At 34.6% G+C, this 18,106-nt stretch overlaps 1 protein-coding gene and 1 pseudogene across 1 annotated transcript; one reads left to right on the top strand and one right to left on the bottom strand.

Annotated features, from left to right (window-relative positions):
• Positions 1-1,015: 1,015 nt before the first annotated feature.
• On the bottom strand, positions 1,016-4,394 carry LOC111879910 (UTP--glucose-1-phosphate uridylyltransferase 2-like; annotated as a pseudogene).
• Positions 4,395-15,104: 10,710 nt separating this feature from the next.
• Positions 15,105-16,584, top strand: LOC111879908 (E3 ubiquitin-protein ligase ATL6). The gene has a single exon (XM_023876340.3). The coding sequence runs from the start codon at positions 15,210-15,212 to the stop codon at positions 16,380-16,382; it is 1,173 nt and encodes a 390-aa protein (XP_023732108.1). The 5' UTR covers positions 15,105-15,209; the 3' UTR covers positions 16,383-16,584.
• The last annotated feature ends 1,522 nt before the right edge of the window (positions 16,585-18,106 follow it).

The raw sequence follows: 18,106 nt of genomic DNA, 5'->3' as shown, positions 1-18,106 counted from the left end.
GGAAGGCCCTGTCATAAAGAGAGGCGACGCGGTTTTGCGCGTCGTCTATAGACGACGCGCATTTACGACACACAATGCGTATCAAGGAAAGCTCTGTCATAAAGGAAGACGACACGCATTCGCGTGTCGTAACCTTACGACACGCGTGTTAATGACACGCAATGCGTATCAAGAAAGCCCCTGTCAAGATAGGCCATGTCATAAATGAAGATGACACACAGTTTTGCGTATCGTAAATTTAAGTTTTTAAAAAAAATTATATATTTGTTAATTTTTAAATTAAATTTGCATTTAATTTCTCATAATAGAAATAAAATACCATATACAAAAAACACAATCCATTGCATAATATAAAATAAAATTTCATACTCAAAAAATAAAATAAATTGCACAAATTATAATGTCATACAAAGAATCATTCAAATGTTAAACAAAAATAATACATTGCTAACATGGGTTATACATTCCTATAAAACTAACAAATAATCATACAACTCTGTTTCTGATTAGAATATGTAAACGGTTTTCCAATGTATCTAAATTCATGTATTCCTCCTAAAACATATAATAATTTATATATTTTAGTCGGATATGTTTCCGGTTATTAACTAGATGGATTCTTTCAAAATTCAATGCAAAGAAAAATAGATTTTACTTTTCTGGTTGCAGTCTTGAACAGGCCTTCTTCTAGGCGTCTAACAATGTCCATCACCTTCTTTGGAGCTATCTCTTGTGTTTTTTGTCGCTGCATTAAGAATTCATAGCTGGAGAAGAAGATTTAAAAACATTAAGAGTAGAAAAAGATCAAATTAGACAGACACACAAAAAGATCAGATCTACCAAGCAGGCAGCCAGGCATGATGGATAATAAATCAACACAAGGAGGGGAGGGGTGTAACTATAATCACTTGGTATTGAATAAAAACACATATTACACAAAATATTATTATTACCAAAAGGGAAAACAAAAACCCAAGTAATGTAAACCAACCTCTCCCACCAAAACCTAACATTTTTAGATATCACCAGCATCATGGACTTCCTGCAACCACCATATCCCACAATCAAATCATAATTCGTAAATATTTTTTTAATCATACAAACAAACAAAATAGTTGTAATTTAGAAACGACCTTGTTTTGAATTACGACTTTATCAGGGATTTCCAACTTGTCTTCGGACTTTGCTGCAGTGACCAGTTTACCCTTGAGAACAACTGAAGATCCAAACCACATGTCACCAGAAACCTTCAAGCTATCCAACTCGATAATACTAGGGATGGACTTGAAACGCTTCAAGAAATCTCCAACCTGATAAAACATTTTTTACTTTTATTTCAGTTATAACATATTCCTACTTTGATTTCATTTATGGAATTTATTTTTAATTAATATAATAATAAATGAAAGTAAAGTAACGAAACCTTCTTAAACTCAGGACCCAGTTCAATTGAAGGGTTTGCTTGATCTATCCTAGCTGGATTACGGACCACATACCCATCTTTTTCCGTGTAAAGATCAGACTATAATAATTAATTAATTAATTAAAAAAATATTCATATATATATATATATATATATATATATATATATATATATATATAAAATCAAACCTGAACAAGGAGCAGATCTGAACTTGCTTTCACTGGAAGGAATCAAGATCGGGGAACGTTGATTCCAATCGCATTATTGAAAAACTGATTGAAATTAAATTAAAATTAGTAAAACATTTAATATTTGTATATAAAAAAGGGAAATTAAAGAAGAATATGGAGATGATGATGATACCGTGATTGCAGCACCAGCTGCTGTTTCTAGCTGAAGAACTTTAATTCCTTCAACTTCCTGTAAACCGAATAATACTCATTATTTAAATATCAATGTACTTTCATTTATTTGTTTGCTTTCATATCTTTCTATTTCAACATATTCTACTTTCATTTTACTAATCAAAGTTATTGAAATACAAATAATACATACTTGTAAATTCTTTAACCTTTAATAAAATTTGTTTTTTGGGACAAATTTTCCACCATAGAGAAAGGCAATTGAGGGAGAATAACTGAAGTTGTAAAAAATCAACACAAATGGGCAATGGCAAATCTGATAGACAGATTTTCCACCATAGCCTCCTTTGCATTTAATGTCTTACACAAAAAGAGAAGAAAAGTTTGCAAATTTTAATGGTTTATTTTTTAATTCAGTAAAGGAAGTCGACCAGAACACAATAGATTCACATCATAAAGACGACACATCACAAGAGATTCCAACAATGAGTTTCAAGAAACAAACCAATGATAACTACAACAGTACTTTACGGGCTAACACGTAAAGGCAATGCACTTTGCATCAAAATTCCAACAACAACAGTACAGATATAGCTAAAGTGATAACTAAAACAATTTAAATTGAATAAAAAAAATAGCAACATTGAGTTTCAAGAAACAAACCAATGACGTACTTACGTGTGTGTGTGTGTATTTTAGTCCCTTCCAATCTGTTTGATGTAAGCTTTATCTGCATTTGGAAGTCGATCTTGGAACAATGCCCACTCACTTCTACATCTATCTCTTACCCCCTTCCATGGAGCTTCACCATTCTCAGACTTACCCTGAAGCAACAACATTCTACTTTCATTTTCATTTCATATTTCTTTGCTGTGACAGCCAAGTTTAGAATCAGAATTATGTCACCCAAGGCAATATCTTTTCGGCATGTATTCTTTATAATACTTGCATCATCGTATCTATTTATTTGCAAAACAACAACTTGTCAGATACCTTTCTTATAGCATTCTACTTCCATTTTCATATTATTTATTATTTACAAAAAATAAATAAATAAATAAACATAATAACAGTAGACAATTAGACATCACCTACACTGAGAAGCTGCAATTGCAGATCGACCAGAAAGGGGTTGATAAATATTTCTCAAGTTCATCCCACGTAGCTTTGGAGTGATCTTTATAATTATTACCTACAGGGTTCACGCACCTCCATAGTTTCTCATTTTTACCAACAAAAAAAGGTAACTTCCGTAGATTCTGTTTCACTACCAGCTGGTCACAGTGACAGCATTGTTCCAAGATCGACTTGGAGTGATCTTTATAATTATCTGTGAGTAGCTCTCAAATGCAGTAAGCTTTATGATGTTCCTTCATTTTAAAATTATGTTCTATCTGTTGTATTTAACACTGATGAGAATATTTGAATGGAATCAAACATAAATCTATTTTGCAAGCTGAATCAGCATCAAAGATTCCATCAAAGAAACCAAGAAAATAGAACCAGCTATTTTTTTCTTCTGTTCTATAAACATCATCATCATCAACAACAATTGAGCCACCATTTCTTCACAGTTTTGCAAATCAACTAAAGTTCTTGCAAACTTTGGAATGTGTTAGTTAATTGGTGGTCTTTTTGTTTTCAGAGGTAAATTAGTTTTTAATTTTCATGGTCTTTTGTTACTTAGTTACTAGTTTTGCAAGTATTAGTTTTTAATTTTCATGGTCGAAGTGCAAAATCCAAACCCCATCCGTGCACCAAATCATTCTATAACGACATTATAAAACCAATATTACCATTATTGTTAATGTCTTGTTAAAATATAAGCTGACTATATATTTTTTATATATCTTTACTTGAATCAAATGCCACACACACCTCCAATGCATGAAGAATACAGTTTATAAAAAGTAAACTTGCCTTGCATTCTCATGAAATGTAAATAGATCCCGTATATCCTCAGTGGAGAGATTTGTCTCCTGAATTCATGAGGTGTGATATTTATTATTATTCATCAAGAAGCATTTGCATATGTTCAAAAAGAAGTAACAAATACTGAAATACCTGAATGTTACTTAGCTAGTGTTTGTTGAATAAATTTTACCCTTTGCTTAACTAAATTGATAATAGAAAAAGCAAAAATAGTAGAAATATTTGTAATTTTTCTGTTAGCTTTTCTTCAATAGTTCTAGTGCTCAAAAACCTATAGATGTATACTCTCTTCTTCTGCCCATCTCTCCAGACTCTTGGAGCTGCCTACATGGAAAGGAAAAGTATAAAAAGACGACTTTGTCCCTAGAAAAAAAGAGTTAAGTATCTAAGTACCTTTGATGGATTTTATTCCATTTCCTAAAAATTATTCATTTTTAATTATTGAATTCCATTCCATTTAAAGTCAATTGTGACTTTTATGAATTCTATTCCTTTTCTTGCCAAACCAAAGACATGACAAAATACAATTTCTTCAGATTCCAATTGCCCTGGAGTTCAACTCCAATCACAGATTCCATTCCTTCCAAATAAATACATTGGTGTTTTTTTCAGCTTCAAAGGTTGATTCATATGCTGCTGGAAAACCTTTCTTCTTTAATGGAATCTTTGATTTCCATCAATCAAAAAATGAAGCCACAAGAGAAGTCAGTAGTATTATTTTCCACTCCCAATCTGCATTATGAATATCTCGAGCAATCTCTTCAAGGAACAGCTAACCAACACACATATAAACAATAAAATTTCAAACATTTGTATCAATTATATAAACTCTTCATTGGCTACTACCTTTTTGCGTCCATATGGGTTCATTGCCTTGAGTTCAAAGTCCTCAACACATGGAATTTTCTTCAGCTGTCCATACACAGTTGTTGATGAAGAGAATACCAACTGCTAACATTTAAAATTAGGTGAATATATCTTGAATCCAAGATCAATGTGAAAGACAAGACAGGGTACATACCTTCTTACAATTGTATTTCGCCATGAATTTGTAGAGTGATAGACGAGATCAAATTAATATCAAAGTAACGGAAACGTACAGGGGAGAAGTAGAATGTACAGGGGAGAAGTAGAATGTCAGAAATGGAAGGAGACGTTGAAGGAGGCTTACTCAGGAAAAAGGCGAGGAGAGAAGGAGGCGATTGAGGAGTAGAAAAATCCTCAATCGTCGGCTTTGTGAGCGAGAGGACATGACCTAATTTTTTGAGGTGTGGTTCAAAGCACTCATTCTTTTGTCGATTTGGTGAGGACATGACTGGAGATGGAAGGAGACGGCAAGGGATGGCGGCAGATGGAAACGATGAGGAGCAAATGAGGAAATTGAGGAGTCGCATTATCCTCAATCATGGGTGTTGTGAGTGAGATGAAAGAGGGAAACAAAGGTGGAGGAGAAACGAGTGGGGTTTTCTAATTTTTTTGGGGATTTCCTTTTTCCCTCTATTAAGGAGTATAGGTTAAGCATTGGTGAACGACATTGAGGTAGCAGGTATTACCGAGATTCTTGAACCATAATAGAGGATCGTTCTTTCGTTTCTTCAACAACAAACTCGTTTGCCAAGTCAATTGCAATTGGAAACCAGCCATTAAGAACGAGGACCTCTCGCTCCTGATTCACTCGCCGCATTGAATGACAATCCCCACCGCCTGTACATCGTCATCATTCGAGGTTTGAAGATTCGGTGTGGGTTGGAGGTAGTGGAGGTGGGTATCAGGCGGGGTTTTAGGGTTTCATTTGGTGGAAGAGGATTTTAAGAACTTCAAAACTATGAGAATATCGATCTTCTACACACCAAATACCAATTTAGAAAAATCGCATATCGAAGTTAAAAATATGATTTCAGGAACTTCACAACTAAAAATCGCATATTAGGAACCCACACAACGCTTTTAGGGTTTCTTTTGATCCAAGAGGATTTCACAACATACAAAGAAGAAGGAGGAGAGTATCAGGCGGGGTTTTCAATTTTTTGGTATTTCATTCCCCCCTTTGCAATTAAAAAATTGAAGAATGTGCGTTGATGAAAAAAATTATAAAGCGACAATTCTACACGGCGCACTTTTTTATTGTAAGTGCCCTCCGTGTTTTTAATTTCTTTTTGTTGGACACTAATTGTAGGGCACACATAAATGCGTGTCTTCTATGCTTCATATTTTGGAAAACTAACATCAATTTTTAGGGCACTTATACATGCGTGTCCTCTATCAGCGCGTGTCATTGATTGCGCGTCGTAAAAGGCTGTTTTTCTAGTAGTGGATTTAACTAAATTCTATAACGAGAAGGACTTCTGTTTAGTTCAACTCAATTGATCCTATGGTTGATATTATGGTAATAGTGCAATGGATTAACTCTTCTATTAGCTACCGATTCAAGTGATTAGATTCACATTCGTTGCACTAATCCTTAGAGAACAAATTAACTCAAATAGTGGCCAGTTGTCTAATTTAATTTAATTCACTAGATTAATTATTCGGGTTAATTTTTAGACTTGCAATAGCTAACTAATTTGGTCCTTTAGTTAACTTCTTGTTGATGGTCATCAAACAAGCTCATACACAAATTTACCTAATTCACTTATTAATTCTAGTTTCATGTTCATTAATCCTAGACATATGACAAAGTGGTCACATAAACATATGAGGTTTATAATCAAAAGATGTTCATACTATTTAATTACCTTCCTATTAACAGAAAATTAGTTATCATTCACACACAAGGTTCTCTAGCAAGCTAAAACTAACAAAAATCACCAACATTAAATTAATCCTACCAATAATCAAACCATAGTCTCAATTTTGTATCCCCAAATAGAAGTTTAAGAGCTTTAGCCCATATTTGAGGTAATAAATAGCAAACAAACGAATTCTAGTTGTCTAGCCATAATGGAAAACAAAAGATTAAGTAGAATGATGAAAATTTGCCTCAAATCTCCTTCGGAATTGGATTCTAGGTTGTATCTTCGTTCTCTAGGGTTCTTCTGGCTCTTTAATCGCAGCTATTATCCCCAAAAAGGTTCCAGAGGTTCCCCCAACGATCTGTGGAGTTATCTTTATAGATACGAACCGACTCGTCGAGTCCATTGTCGACTCACCGAGTCCACGCCTTATTCCCCGTATACGATAACTCAAGGAATCTTTATCTTCTCGAATATTCTATCAGACTCGCCGAGTAGACGACCCTACTCGCCGAGTAGGTGTTGTTTTTGGTGGTTTTCTTCTTTGTTCAATTCTTGAGCTCCCAACCGCTTCTCCTGCTTCCTTCTTCTCCCGAGCTTCACTTTTGGACTAAAAACACAATTCAAACACTTTTAAGTATCTTTTGTCCATGATATGCAATAAATTAGCTAATAAATGGTAAAAATCTATACTTATTATGAGGCTAAATATGCAAATACCACCAACTGAAATTCGAAAATTTTTTGGTCTTGCAGGCTACTACAAAAGATTCATACAGAACTTTACCAAGATAGCCAAACCTCTCACCACCCAAACCCAAAAATATGTACCATTCACTTGGAGTAACAAGCAAGAAATGGCATTGCAGACATTAAAACAAGCTCTCTACAGTGCTCCGGTGTTGTCCTTGCAGGAAGGAACAGAAGACTTCATGGTGTATTGTGATGCATCGAACCAAGGGCTAGGTTGTATGTTGATGCAAAATGGAAAGGTGATTGCATATGCATCCAGGCTACTAAAAACCCACGAAGTAAACTATACTATGCATGATCTCGAGCTAGGAGTAGTGGTCTTTGCCCTTAAAATATGGAGGCACTACCTTTATGGTACTAAGTACACCATTTTCACAGACCACAAAAGCCTCCAGCATATCTTGAACCGGAAGGAATTCAAAATGCGGCAACGAAGATGGGTTAAGCTACTAAATGACTATGAGTGCGAGATCAAGTATCACCCAGGCAAGGCTAACATGGTAGCTGATGCCTTAAGCAGGAAAGAGTACTCGGGTCGTTGAGTAAAGACGCTAACGATAACCATACATTCCCACCTAACCTCACAGATCAAGGAAGCTCAATCAGAGGCATTGAAGCCGGAGAATGCCACGAATGAAACGTTGTGTGGGATGGATAAGAACCTTGAAGTCAAAGAGGACGGAGTTTACCATTTCATGAATCGGATCTGGTTCCCAAAATTTGGGGGATTCAGAGATATGGTCACCAACGAAGCTCATAAAATGTGATATTTCGTCCCTCTAGGTTCTGATAAAATGTATATGGACATCAAACAACATTATTGATGACCAAATATGAAGGCAGAGATCGCCACTTATGTGGGCAAGTGCCTCACGTGTGCCAAGGTTAAAGTGGAAAACCATAAGCCCTCGGGATTGCTGAAACAATCTGAAATTCTCGAGTGGAAATGGTAAAGGATTACAATGGATTTCAAAACCAAGTTACCTAAGACAATGGATGGATTGGATGCTATCTGGGTGATTGTCGATAGGTTAACCAAATCCGGCCATTTCCTGCCAATAAAGGAGACATATAAGATGGAAAGATTAACACGAATCTATATAAAAGAGATCATGAGACTGCATGGGGTACCAATATCTATTATCTCGGATCGGGATAGTAGATTTACTTCAAGATTTTGGCGGTCGCTCCAGAAAGCTATGGGAACATAACTAGACATGAGCACTGCCTACCACCCCCAAACAGACGGCCAAAGTGAGCGGACCATTCAAATGCTAGAAGACATGCTCCGAGCCTGCGTAATCGATTTTGGCAAAGCATGGGATACCCACTTGCCCTTAATCAAATTCTCGTATAACAATAGCTATCACTCGAGCATTAAGGTGGCTCCTTTCGAGGCCTTGTGTTTTAGAAAATGCCGATCACCTCTTTGTTGGGCTGAGGTGGGTGACACTCATTTGACAAGAGGATGGACACCAAATAGCAATCAAACTGGACCCGAGATCATACGGGAAACGATGAAGAAGATAATTCAAATCAAGGCACGACTCCAAGCATCACAAGACCGACAAAAGAGTTATGCTGATAAATGATGAAAGTCTCTGGAATTTCAAGTCAGAGATCGGATACTATTGAAAGTCTCTCCCTGGAAGGGAATGATCTGTTTTGGGATGTGAGGAAAACTAAACCCGCGATACATCGAACCGTTCGAGATTCTTGCCCGGATTGGTCTAGTGGCTTACAAGCTACAACTACATGCGGAGCTCAACAATGTACACCCCGTGTTCCACGTATTGAATATGAAAAAGTTCTTATCAAATGAAACCCTCTCCATTCCTCTGGATGAGATCGAGGTAAACAAGAATACCCTGTTCTCCGAAGAGCCAGTTGAGATAATGGACAGGGAAGTGAAGCGTACAAAACAAAGCCGCATTCCGATTATGAAGGTTCGCTGGAACGCTAAGCGTGGATCGGAATTCACATGGGAACGTGAAGGCCAGATGAAGCACAAATACCCTCACCTATTCTCTAGTTCTTAGTATTATCATTCGAAAGAATTTCGGGACGAAATTCCCTCTAATGGGGGGATGATATCACAACTAGCAATTTTGGCTAAGAAATTCTATCTATGTATGATCAACTCCCAATGTACCTTGTAATTCAAAGTTTGATGTTATTCATGTTATTCAATTTAAAAGCAACTATTCAAATCAAAACTCACTCGTGAAGCCCAAAAACCTAATTCAGTACATTTCACACACTCTACTTTGGGTGGTAACCCTAATTTTCCCGGTTCAAAACCCCTTTTGGACTAGGGATCATTTATTGGACCTAATGGGCCAATAAACCCACAACTTCATTATTTTGGGCTAAAAACCCTCATTTGGGGCCTAAATGGACCCAAATTTATTAAACTATAACATTTTTGGCCTTAAGACATGTTATGGGCCTTATTGGACCTAAAATGACTCACTTTATTTTCATGGGCCTTAACGGGCCGTGAACAAGCTTCTTGAACTTAAATGGGCCGAAAACCCATTATGCTCACCCTTTTGGGACGTAGACCTATAGGAGGGCCCAATGGGCCAAAAAACTTTCATATTGGGCCTTATAATTTCGCGTATTATCAAAACTAGCCCAAACACTTCTTTTCTTTTATTTATTTCTTTCTTATTCTCGGCATATATATATATATATATATATATATATATATATATATATATATATATATATATATATATATATATATATATATATAAGAAATTTATTTCAACTAAAAACCTTGACACTTCATAATTGTATGGTGGTTATCCATACAATTAACATCACATACATCTAGGTTAAGAGTCTAAATCCTCCATGTAATATCCAAGATTAACTCTCTCTCTTCCCTCTTCTTTTAGTCTCGGCCGAGAACCCCAACACCACCTACACTTCTCTCATTTCTCAAACACAAAATTCCTCCAAGAACTTCAAAAGAATCCTTCCCTTCCCTCTTTAAAATTCGTGTGTGCTAGAGTGTGTTTCAACAAAGTTTTCATCAAGTCATCTCTTTTGGTAAGCTACTTCACACTTGATTTGGTTTACTTCATCTATATGCTAAGATCTTCTCTCAAAACCTCACCATCTTCGTGTATGCTCCTTAGAAACCCCTTAAGTTCGAGATCTACTCAAGGGAGCTTGCTAGGGCCGAAATCTCTCTCATTCCTTCACCAAAAATGGAATTCATCAACCCAAAGTGAGTCCAGACCCCCTATTTTCAGTTTTTACTATGTTTTGGGGTGGATACAAGTTGCATTGTATAGATCTATGCGTTTATGCATGTTTATGTGTGTTTTTCATAATATTTCTTGTGATTATGTGTCGAAAACTTCATAAACTCCAAAGATATACTAAAACATGATGATATATGTAAAATAAAACACTTGATGCAACTTATGATAAAGTTGAAAGGATAAAAACATGTTAATGATGTTTGAAACTAAGCAAAGTTGTGTAAAGGGCCAAAAGTTGACAAAATAAACAAAAGTGAGGATCTTCTTGTTAACTCACGGTTTTAAGAGGACTAAAAGAGTAATTTTTATATAAAAATGGGTCTTTATGATATTCATGGTTTTAAAAGGGTCAAAAGTGTAAATTTTCACAAATGGGCCTCAATTTGGGCTTTACGGCATCATGGGCTAATTTTGGAAAAAATTTTACTTTTGTGGACTGAATGGTTATTTTGTACAAATTTGAGCCAAAAATGTTATTTTTCGGATTTATGGGCTAAAAATGACAGTTTTATTTAAGCTTGGGCCGAAAAAGATATTTTCTATGCATTTGGGCCGAAAACGTTATATTTGACATAAGTTGGCTAAAAATGTTATTTTATTTGATACAAGCCCTTAAATGTAAACTTTTGGTCTTAAGGGATTTGAAATGCCATTCTTACCAAAAAAATGTGCCTTAATTGTAAAGTTTGGGTTTTATGGACCATAAATGTCTTTTTACTAAAAGTGGGCCTTTTATGTCATTTTGGATAAACAATTGAGCTTAAGTGATCAACGTAATAACAAACGGAACAAATACACCACTTACACTTTTAAATTCAGGCCCTTGTGGTCTAATTTCATGTTTATTGGTCCTGGAATATACATTACATGTTGTTTGGGCCTTTGTGGCCCATTTACATGCTTGTTGGGCCTAATAAACTAAAAACATACACGTAAACCATATTACTCTGTGCAATTCAATATTCGCGTAAATTCAGTTAAGGCTCTTGTGAGACATTTCGTTTTGACACCTATCGAGTGTACAACCATAGCTTGTAGTTATAACCATAGTCTCCTGGAGGGAGAGGGAGAGTTTGTGTATAGATCTATACAGGGATGACTCCCCCACACTTGAGTTGTTCGCTACAGTTAGACTAGGTCAGTCTAGGGTGACAAACCTTACCTTAAACAAGTAGGCATCTGAAAAACGTTAAGACAGGTGAACCAGTCATTATCAAGCATGGTTATAACGACTCACATAGAGAATAAGTACTCCATTATAAATTCACAGAATACCTATACCATTTGATGATACAAAAACATACATACACCGATACTTGGTCTTAGGGTTTTAAGGCCACAACACTTATATAAACAGAAAATATCGAATTTTCTGGGAAAACATACGATTTTATAGTACCTTCTACTTACAACAGGAAGTATGGGATTTCTGAAATACTCTTTATACATTTTCAAACAAAAACACGCATGCCTTAACACGGGATTGGTCACAAAACTTTTAAAGCATTTTTACACAAAATATCGGATTTTTCGATGATTACTATACGATATAAAACTTTTCATTCAAACATACTTATGAACTCACCAGCATTATATATGTTTACGTTTTTAAATAACTTGTATTCTCAAGAAATCGTTAAGCAGAATGGCCGATGGGAACATGTGGAAATTGTCATATTTTGTTATCATCATACATTAAATATTTGGGACACGTAATCTTTTATACAATACTTGATGTAAACAATGATGGTTGTATTTGGTATGTATGATGACGATATTTATCATGTTTCATTTATATTCACTGTAATGATCTTCCAAGATGAAGTCACCCAAACCCCCAGATGTTTCCGCCGATTTCCTTCGGTTCGGGGGGGGGGGGGGGGGGGGGGGGATACAAGTCAAAATTGGTTTATTACACAAATACTTGAATGTTTCATCTTTATGTTGAAGTATAAGCCGTTATTTACAAAGATATGATTCTCACTAGACTTTATGCAATTATTTGTGATATATTTGTTTTTGAACGCAAAACTACAAGAACAAAACATATTTTACGTTATAAGAATCATAATAAAAATTATGGTTTGTAAAACTACATGATTTGAAATTTTTTTTTTAAGATATAGTTTTCTAACAAAAGGAGTACTTTGTAGTCATTTTACTAGTTTGGTGGTTACAAACCAAAAACATTATGTTTGACCATATAATTTGGACACACGATAATGACTTTATATTTATATAAAAGATTATAGAAATAGTTTCAACAAACAAACTGGATAAACTATAAATGATATAGTTTGGGAGTCACAAAACCACACTATCATTTCATAAGAGTCAAATAATTATTTAAATGCATAATTATTTCATTTACAAGCAAAAAGAGTTTTCAATACACATAAATTGACCGATACAATATCGTGAGACAGTTAGCATCGCCGTACCCATCCGAGTACACATTAAATTCATGAATTATAACCAGAGTCTTGTAGGGAGAGCGTGACACTTGTGTATAGATCTATACGAGATTGACAACCTTGGACCTAAATTGTTAGCTACAGTTAGACCGGCAGGTCTGGGGTGACAAATGTCATAACAGTCCCGACGCCCGAAACACGTTGTTCAGGCCACTAGTCGTATTAGCATGGTTATAATAACGTACATAGGGTATCGACAAAACATTTTATTTACGGAGTACCATACATTTCAAGTAGTTTTATATAAGATAAAATTTCATTACATCATTTTACAGTACGGTATTACTTACATTTCTAGTCTTAGGACTTAAGACTTACAACTCATTTTTAAGAAAATATTGGATTTTCTGGAAGTATACACTATCATTTTTACGAAACAGTTACAAATCCTTTTCATACAAAGTGCTTATGAACTCACCAATTTAATTGTTGACACTTTTCAAAATCACTTATATTCCCAGGAAATCAGTAAACAAGTATTCAAAGCAAAATTTTGGAAGATGGGACGTCGTCACATCACGTTATTCATTTTTGTCACATGCATCTGATATCATGTAAACAATATGTGAATACAATGTAAACTTATTAAATATTCAATGTAATGGTTGTGATGCTTTGTTTCATTTATATCCAAATGTTATGATATTGTACAATGATGTCATCCGCCCCCGGACATTTCCACCGTTCCGGTTCGGGGGTGTGACACACGTACGCCCAACGTACGTGAGCTCCGCCCAAAATTTACAAAAATGCCATTGTGGGCCATTTTGTAGCACTTCTCATATACAAGGGCTAAAATGCAATTAATCTTCATACTTAAGGTTAAATTGGAAATACATCATCATCAGGATGTTACAGACTGTGGTGGTTGGTGGCGAAGGGTAGGTGGTGGATTCATATATCAAAATACTTACATTATATTCACATATGAATATTACCTGTCCCTCGTCGTGCCGGTACGAGTGCGATACTACGGAGCATTTTGCGGCAAAACTAAATGATTAACTGAGAATGATTCCCCTATTCTCAACCTTTTTTCTTAATTGGACTTATATGAAGTTAACCATAATACGTGAAATCTAATAAAAAGTCTTTATGTTTTAGGTCTCATAATCGATTTAGTCTTTGTCATTTTTTTAGTCACATAAGTCCCAAAAAATTATGAGTTGTATTCATTTTGACCATTTTATCAGTAAATCAGTAAACCGGTCATCAACATAATATAAAGACTTTTTTCGCAAATAAATCCAAAATATAAGGATTTTATTTTAAAAATATGTTATTTTTAATTTTTTTTTTTAATATTATATTATTATCTTTGTATCTTTTTTGTCTTGCAAATTGCATTATCTTATATTAATCATATGATACTTTATTTATCTGATAGAAAATATCTATTATGAAAATAATTTTTTTTATTCTAAAAATAACCATGTTTATAATAATTTTGTCAAACAAATTGTATTATTTTACATTAATTTTATGATATTTTCTTTATATGACAAAGAATATCTACTATGCAAACAAAATTATTCTAAAAATAATTGTTTTTATTATATTTCTGTCTAACGAATTGTACTATCATAATAGATCTTATAATGTTATAGATAATATCTATTATAATAATACAATCTCATAAAAATAATTATTTTTAAAAGAAAAAATTATTTTCATAACATACATTATTTGTCAGAAAAAATAGTATAAGATTAACGTATGATAATACAATCTTTTAGATAAAAAATAAAAATAAAACTTTTTAAATAATAAAATAATATTTAAAAAAGTTAAAAATAATATATTTTTAAAAAGTTCTTATATTATTGATTTATTTACAAAAAAAGTCATTATATTGTGTTAGTTGGTTGTTTACGGTAAAATGGTCGACATGAATAAAAAGAATACAAGGCTTTTTAGAAATTGATCGACTAAAAAGTAGATAAGAAATAAATAGATTATGTGTTCTAAAAATAAAGACTTTTAAACAAAACTTTCATTTTAGTTTCATGAAAATTAGAGTTAAATTATTTATTTATTTTATTATTATTGTTAGAAGAAGGCACCATTCCACGTAGAAGATCAAGAGAAGGTACCATTCCAACAATAACGCGACTTCTTGCAAAAGTCAAAAATAAAAACAGGGTCCTTTTATTCCCACGCTACCCACAACCCACCTATAAACTCTCACAGCTCTGTCTCTCTTTCTCCCTTACACGCCACCCTCCTCCTCGTCTCCGGCGACTTTCTATGCTCAAAAGATGAGTTCCATTTCCAAGAACAGAATCTGCTTCTCGGATGCACCAACTCCGTTTTCTCTTTTATTAGTTTCACTGCTGCTATCACTCTCTTCTGTGGAAGCTCAACCGGCATCACCACCAGATGGATATCCCTATGCTAGATTCAGCCCTTCAATGGCTATCATAATCGTCGTTCTTGTAGCTGCTCTTTTCTTAATGGGGTTCTTCTCTATATACATCCGACGGTGCTCAAACGACGGCGGAGCCAGCCTCCGTGCAGGTCTTTCCATGCGCCGTGCCGGCAGAACAGCTGCAGCCTCTCGTGGTCTCAATCCAGAAGTGCTTGAGACGTTCCCGACCTTCGCTTACTCCGCTGTGAAAGAACTGAAGATCGGAAAAGGAGCACTGGAATGCGCCGTTTGTCTTAACGAATTCGAAGACGAAGAAAATCTCCGGTTGATCCCCAAATGCGATCATGTTTTTCATGCAGAGTGCATCGATGCTTGGCTCGAGAATCACGTAACTTGCCCGGTCTGCCGATCCGATCTCGTTCCTAAACCCGGTGATACAACTCAAGTCGAATCAGGAGTTGCGGATGGAGCTGATAACCAGACGACGGCAGCTGCGGATGAAGGAAATACAGTACCAGACGTCTCGATTCCAATCGGAGACGACGTCGTCGACCCGACTCCACAACCGCAGGTCCTCAACCGGAACCAGAGTGCTAAAACAAACTTCCCACCACGATCAAAATCTGTGCGTGGTCCGAAACTGTTTGAGAAGTTCCGATCGCATTCCACCGGACATTCACTGGTTCAACCTGGTGAAAACACAGACCGATTCACGCTAAGATTACCGGAGGACGTGAGGAAGCAAGTGATAACCAATGGTCTACTGAACCGATGTGGAAGCACCGTGAGGGTGGTCGGAGAAGGGAGTGCAAGGAAAGGGTACAGAACCGGTGAGGGTAGTAGCCGGGGAAGATCTTACCGGCGAATGGGGAGTTTAGACAGGGTTTTCTCAAAGGCGCCGTCGTTCTTGTCTCGAGCATTCTCCGTTAGATCTCCTAAAATCGTGTCAGATAACGGTGGCGCGTCGACGTCTTCCGTCGATAAGATTCCTCTCAATAACATCGGGCCGAAGAGCGACGAGCCCGGTTCGGGAAGTGCTGACTCTGGTCGGCCGCCGGTTTAGTATCTTGGTCGCCGGTTTTTGTTGCAGATTTGGATTCGAAAGCAATGTCGGGGCCACACACGAATTAAAAATTTAGGCGGAGTTGCCAAAGTTGACGTTGCGATCCTCGTGGTTGTTTATTAAACTTATAAATTTTTTTGAATTTTTGTAAAAATTTTAAATGTAATTTTGACATTAAAATTTGTTCATATTTGTTTGCGTATAGCGATGTGACTGAATGTGTTTTCCGCCAAATGAGAATGTTTAGCCAATAAATCATAAAACAATCATCTAAAAATATGTTGTTTTTTAAATGTTTAAATGTTTGGTACTATACGAAATTTACATGTACCTTGTTTATGAGATCAAAACATGATTAATTTGTGTTAGTTGTGTAAACCGAATAAAAATTAAATATTATTATATAAAATGATAAAAAATATTATTATATAAAATGCTAGAAAAATAAAATATTGTCCCATAATATAATAAGGCATGAGACATTGTAGTTTTCACTCTAAGTTGAAAAAAATAAAATATTATTAAAATATTTAAAAATGATAGGAAAATGAGTAAAAAAAAGAAGTATAAGGATATATACTTCTCTTATATAATATTATATTATTACATAAATAAATATGTGAACAAACACCATATCAAGGTTGCCAGGTCTAGGTTTATTACATTACCCATTAGATACGTCACCTTTTTATATGAACATGGAAAAATAACACATAACGATATGAATAACTATTTAACTCTTTAAAATTAAGCTATTTTATGTTGGAAGTATAATATCAAAATGAGTGGATTATTCTCATGATATAAGTCAAGTCTTGGATAATTTACAAAAATTTCTATAGATAGTTAGAAAAAGATGTTTACATTGACTATATAATTTTATATTGAACAAAATAACCTTGACCGGTACCCTATATTTTTCTTCATATATTTTTTGAACTTTCAAAGTTACTATTATAAAGTGTAATGATGGTTAGTAATAAAATCACATTATCTTTGTGTGCTTACATAATTATATAATAAATATTATTGACCCATTAAACTTCAAATGTTTGTGAAATGATTTAGGTTCATAGGGAGTAAACGATTCAAACTTTAAAAGTCAGTTTTAAACTATTTATTTTGGTATTCATCTCCTTCTTGAGATAGGAGTAGTTATGGTGAGTTTACCATTGAGTTTTGACCTTGCCTCCTTATAACATTATTAAAGATGATTGGGTCACGTCGATAATGTACTTAGACATATGATCGGATCATGTCTCTTTAAAACGATGACTTCTAATTTCATATTCGAGACTAGTGTTTAACCATCAACCTCATTGAAAAAAAAAACATTTCACCATAACATTAGGCCAAAGGCTTGGTGTCCATTTTAGTTAGTGTTTTTTTAGTTGAGTTTAGCCTAATTTTGTTTTATTTATAGTTTCTTTTCCTTTTGTTATATATATACATTAGACAAATACTCAAACGTTGCGCAGAATACAAGAATATATTTGAAATCTTTATAAATATATGTTTTTTTTAATATATCAATGATATTGTTGTTAGCTCATATATAATAAATCTTATAATAAGTTGGTATAAACATTGTTTGTTTTGAATTATATGATAATGTAGACATTTTTTAACATCTTATAATCCCAATTGTCTCAATGATCACTTATGAATAAAACTAAATATAGTATATGGTTTAATGATATTTATAGTTGTTGTTATGATTAATT

The sequence above is a fragment of the Lactuca sativa genome, chromosome 4 (assembly GCF_002870075.4).
Source record: "Lactuca sativa cultivar Salinas chromosome 4, Lsat_Salinas_v11, whole genome shotgun sequence".
Lineage (NCBI taxonomy): Eukaryota > Viridiplantae > Streptophyta > Magnoliopsida > Asterales > Asteraceae > Lactuca > Lactuca sativa.
The sequence above is the reverse complement of the archived record's forward strand: the minus strand, read 5'-3'. Positions and strand labels throughout refer to the sequence as shown.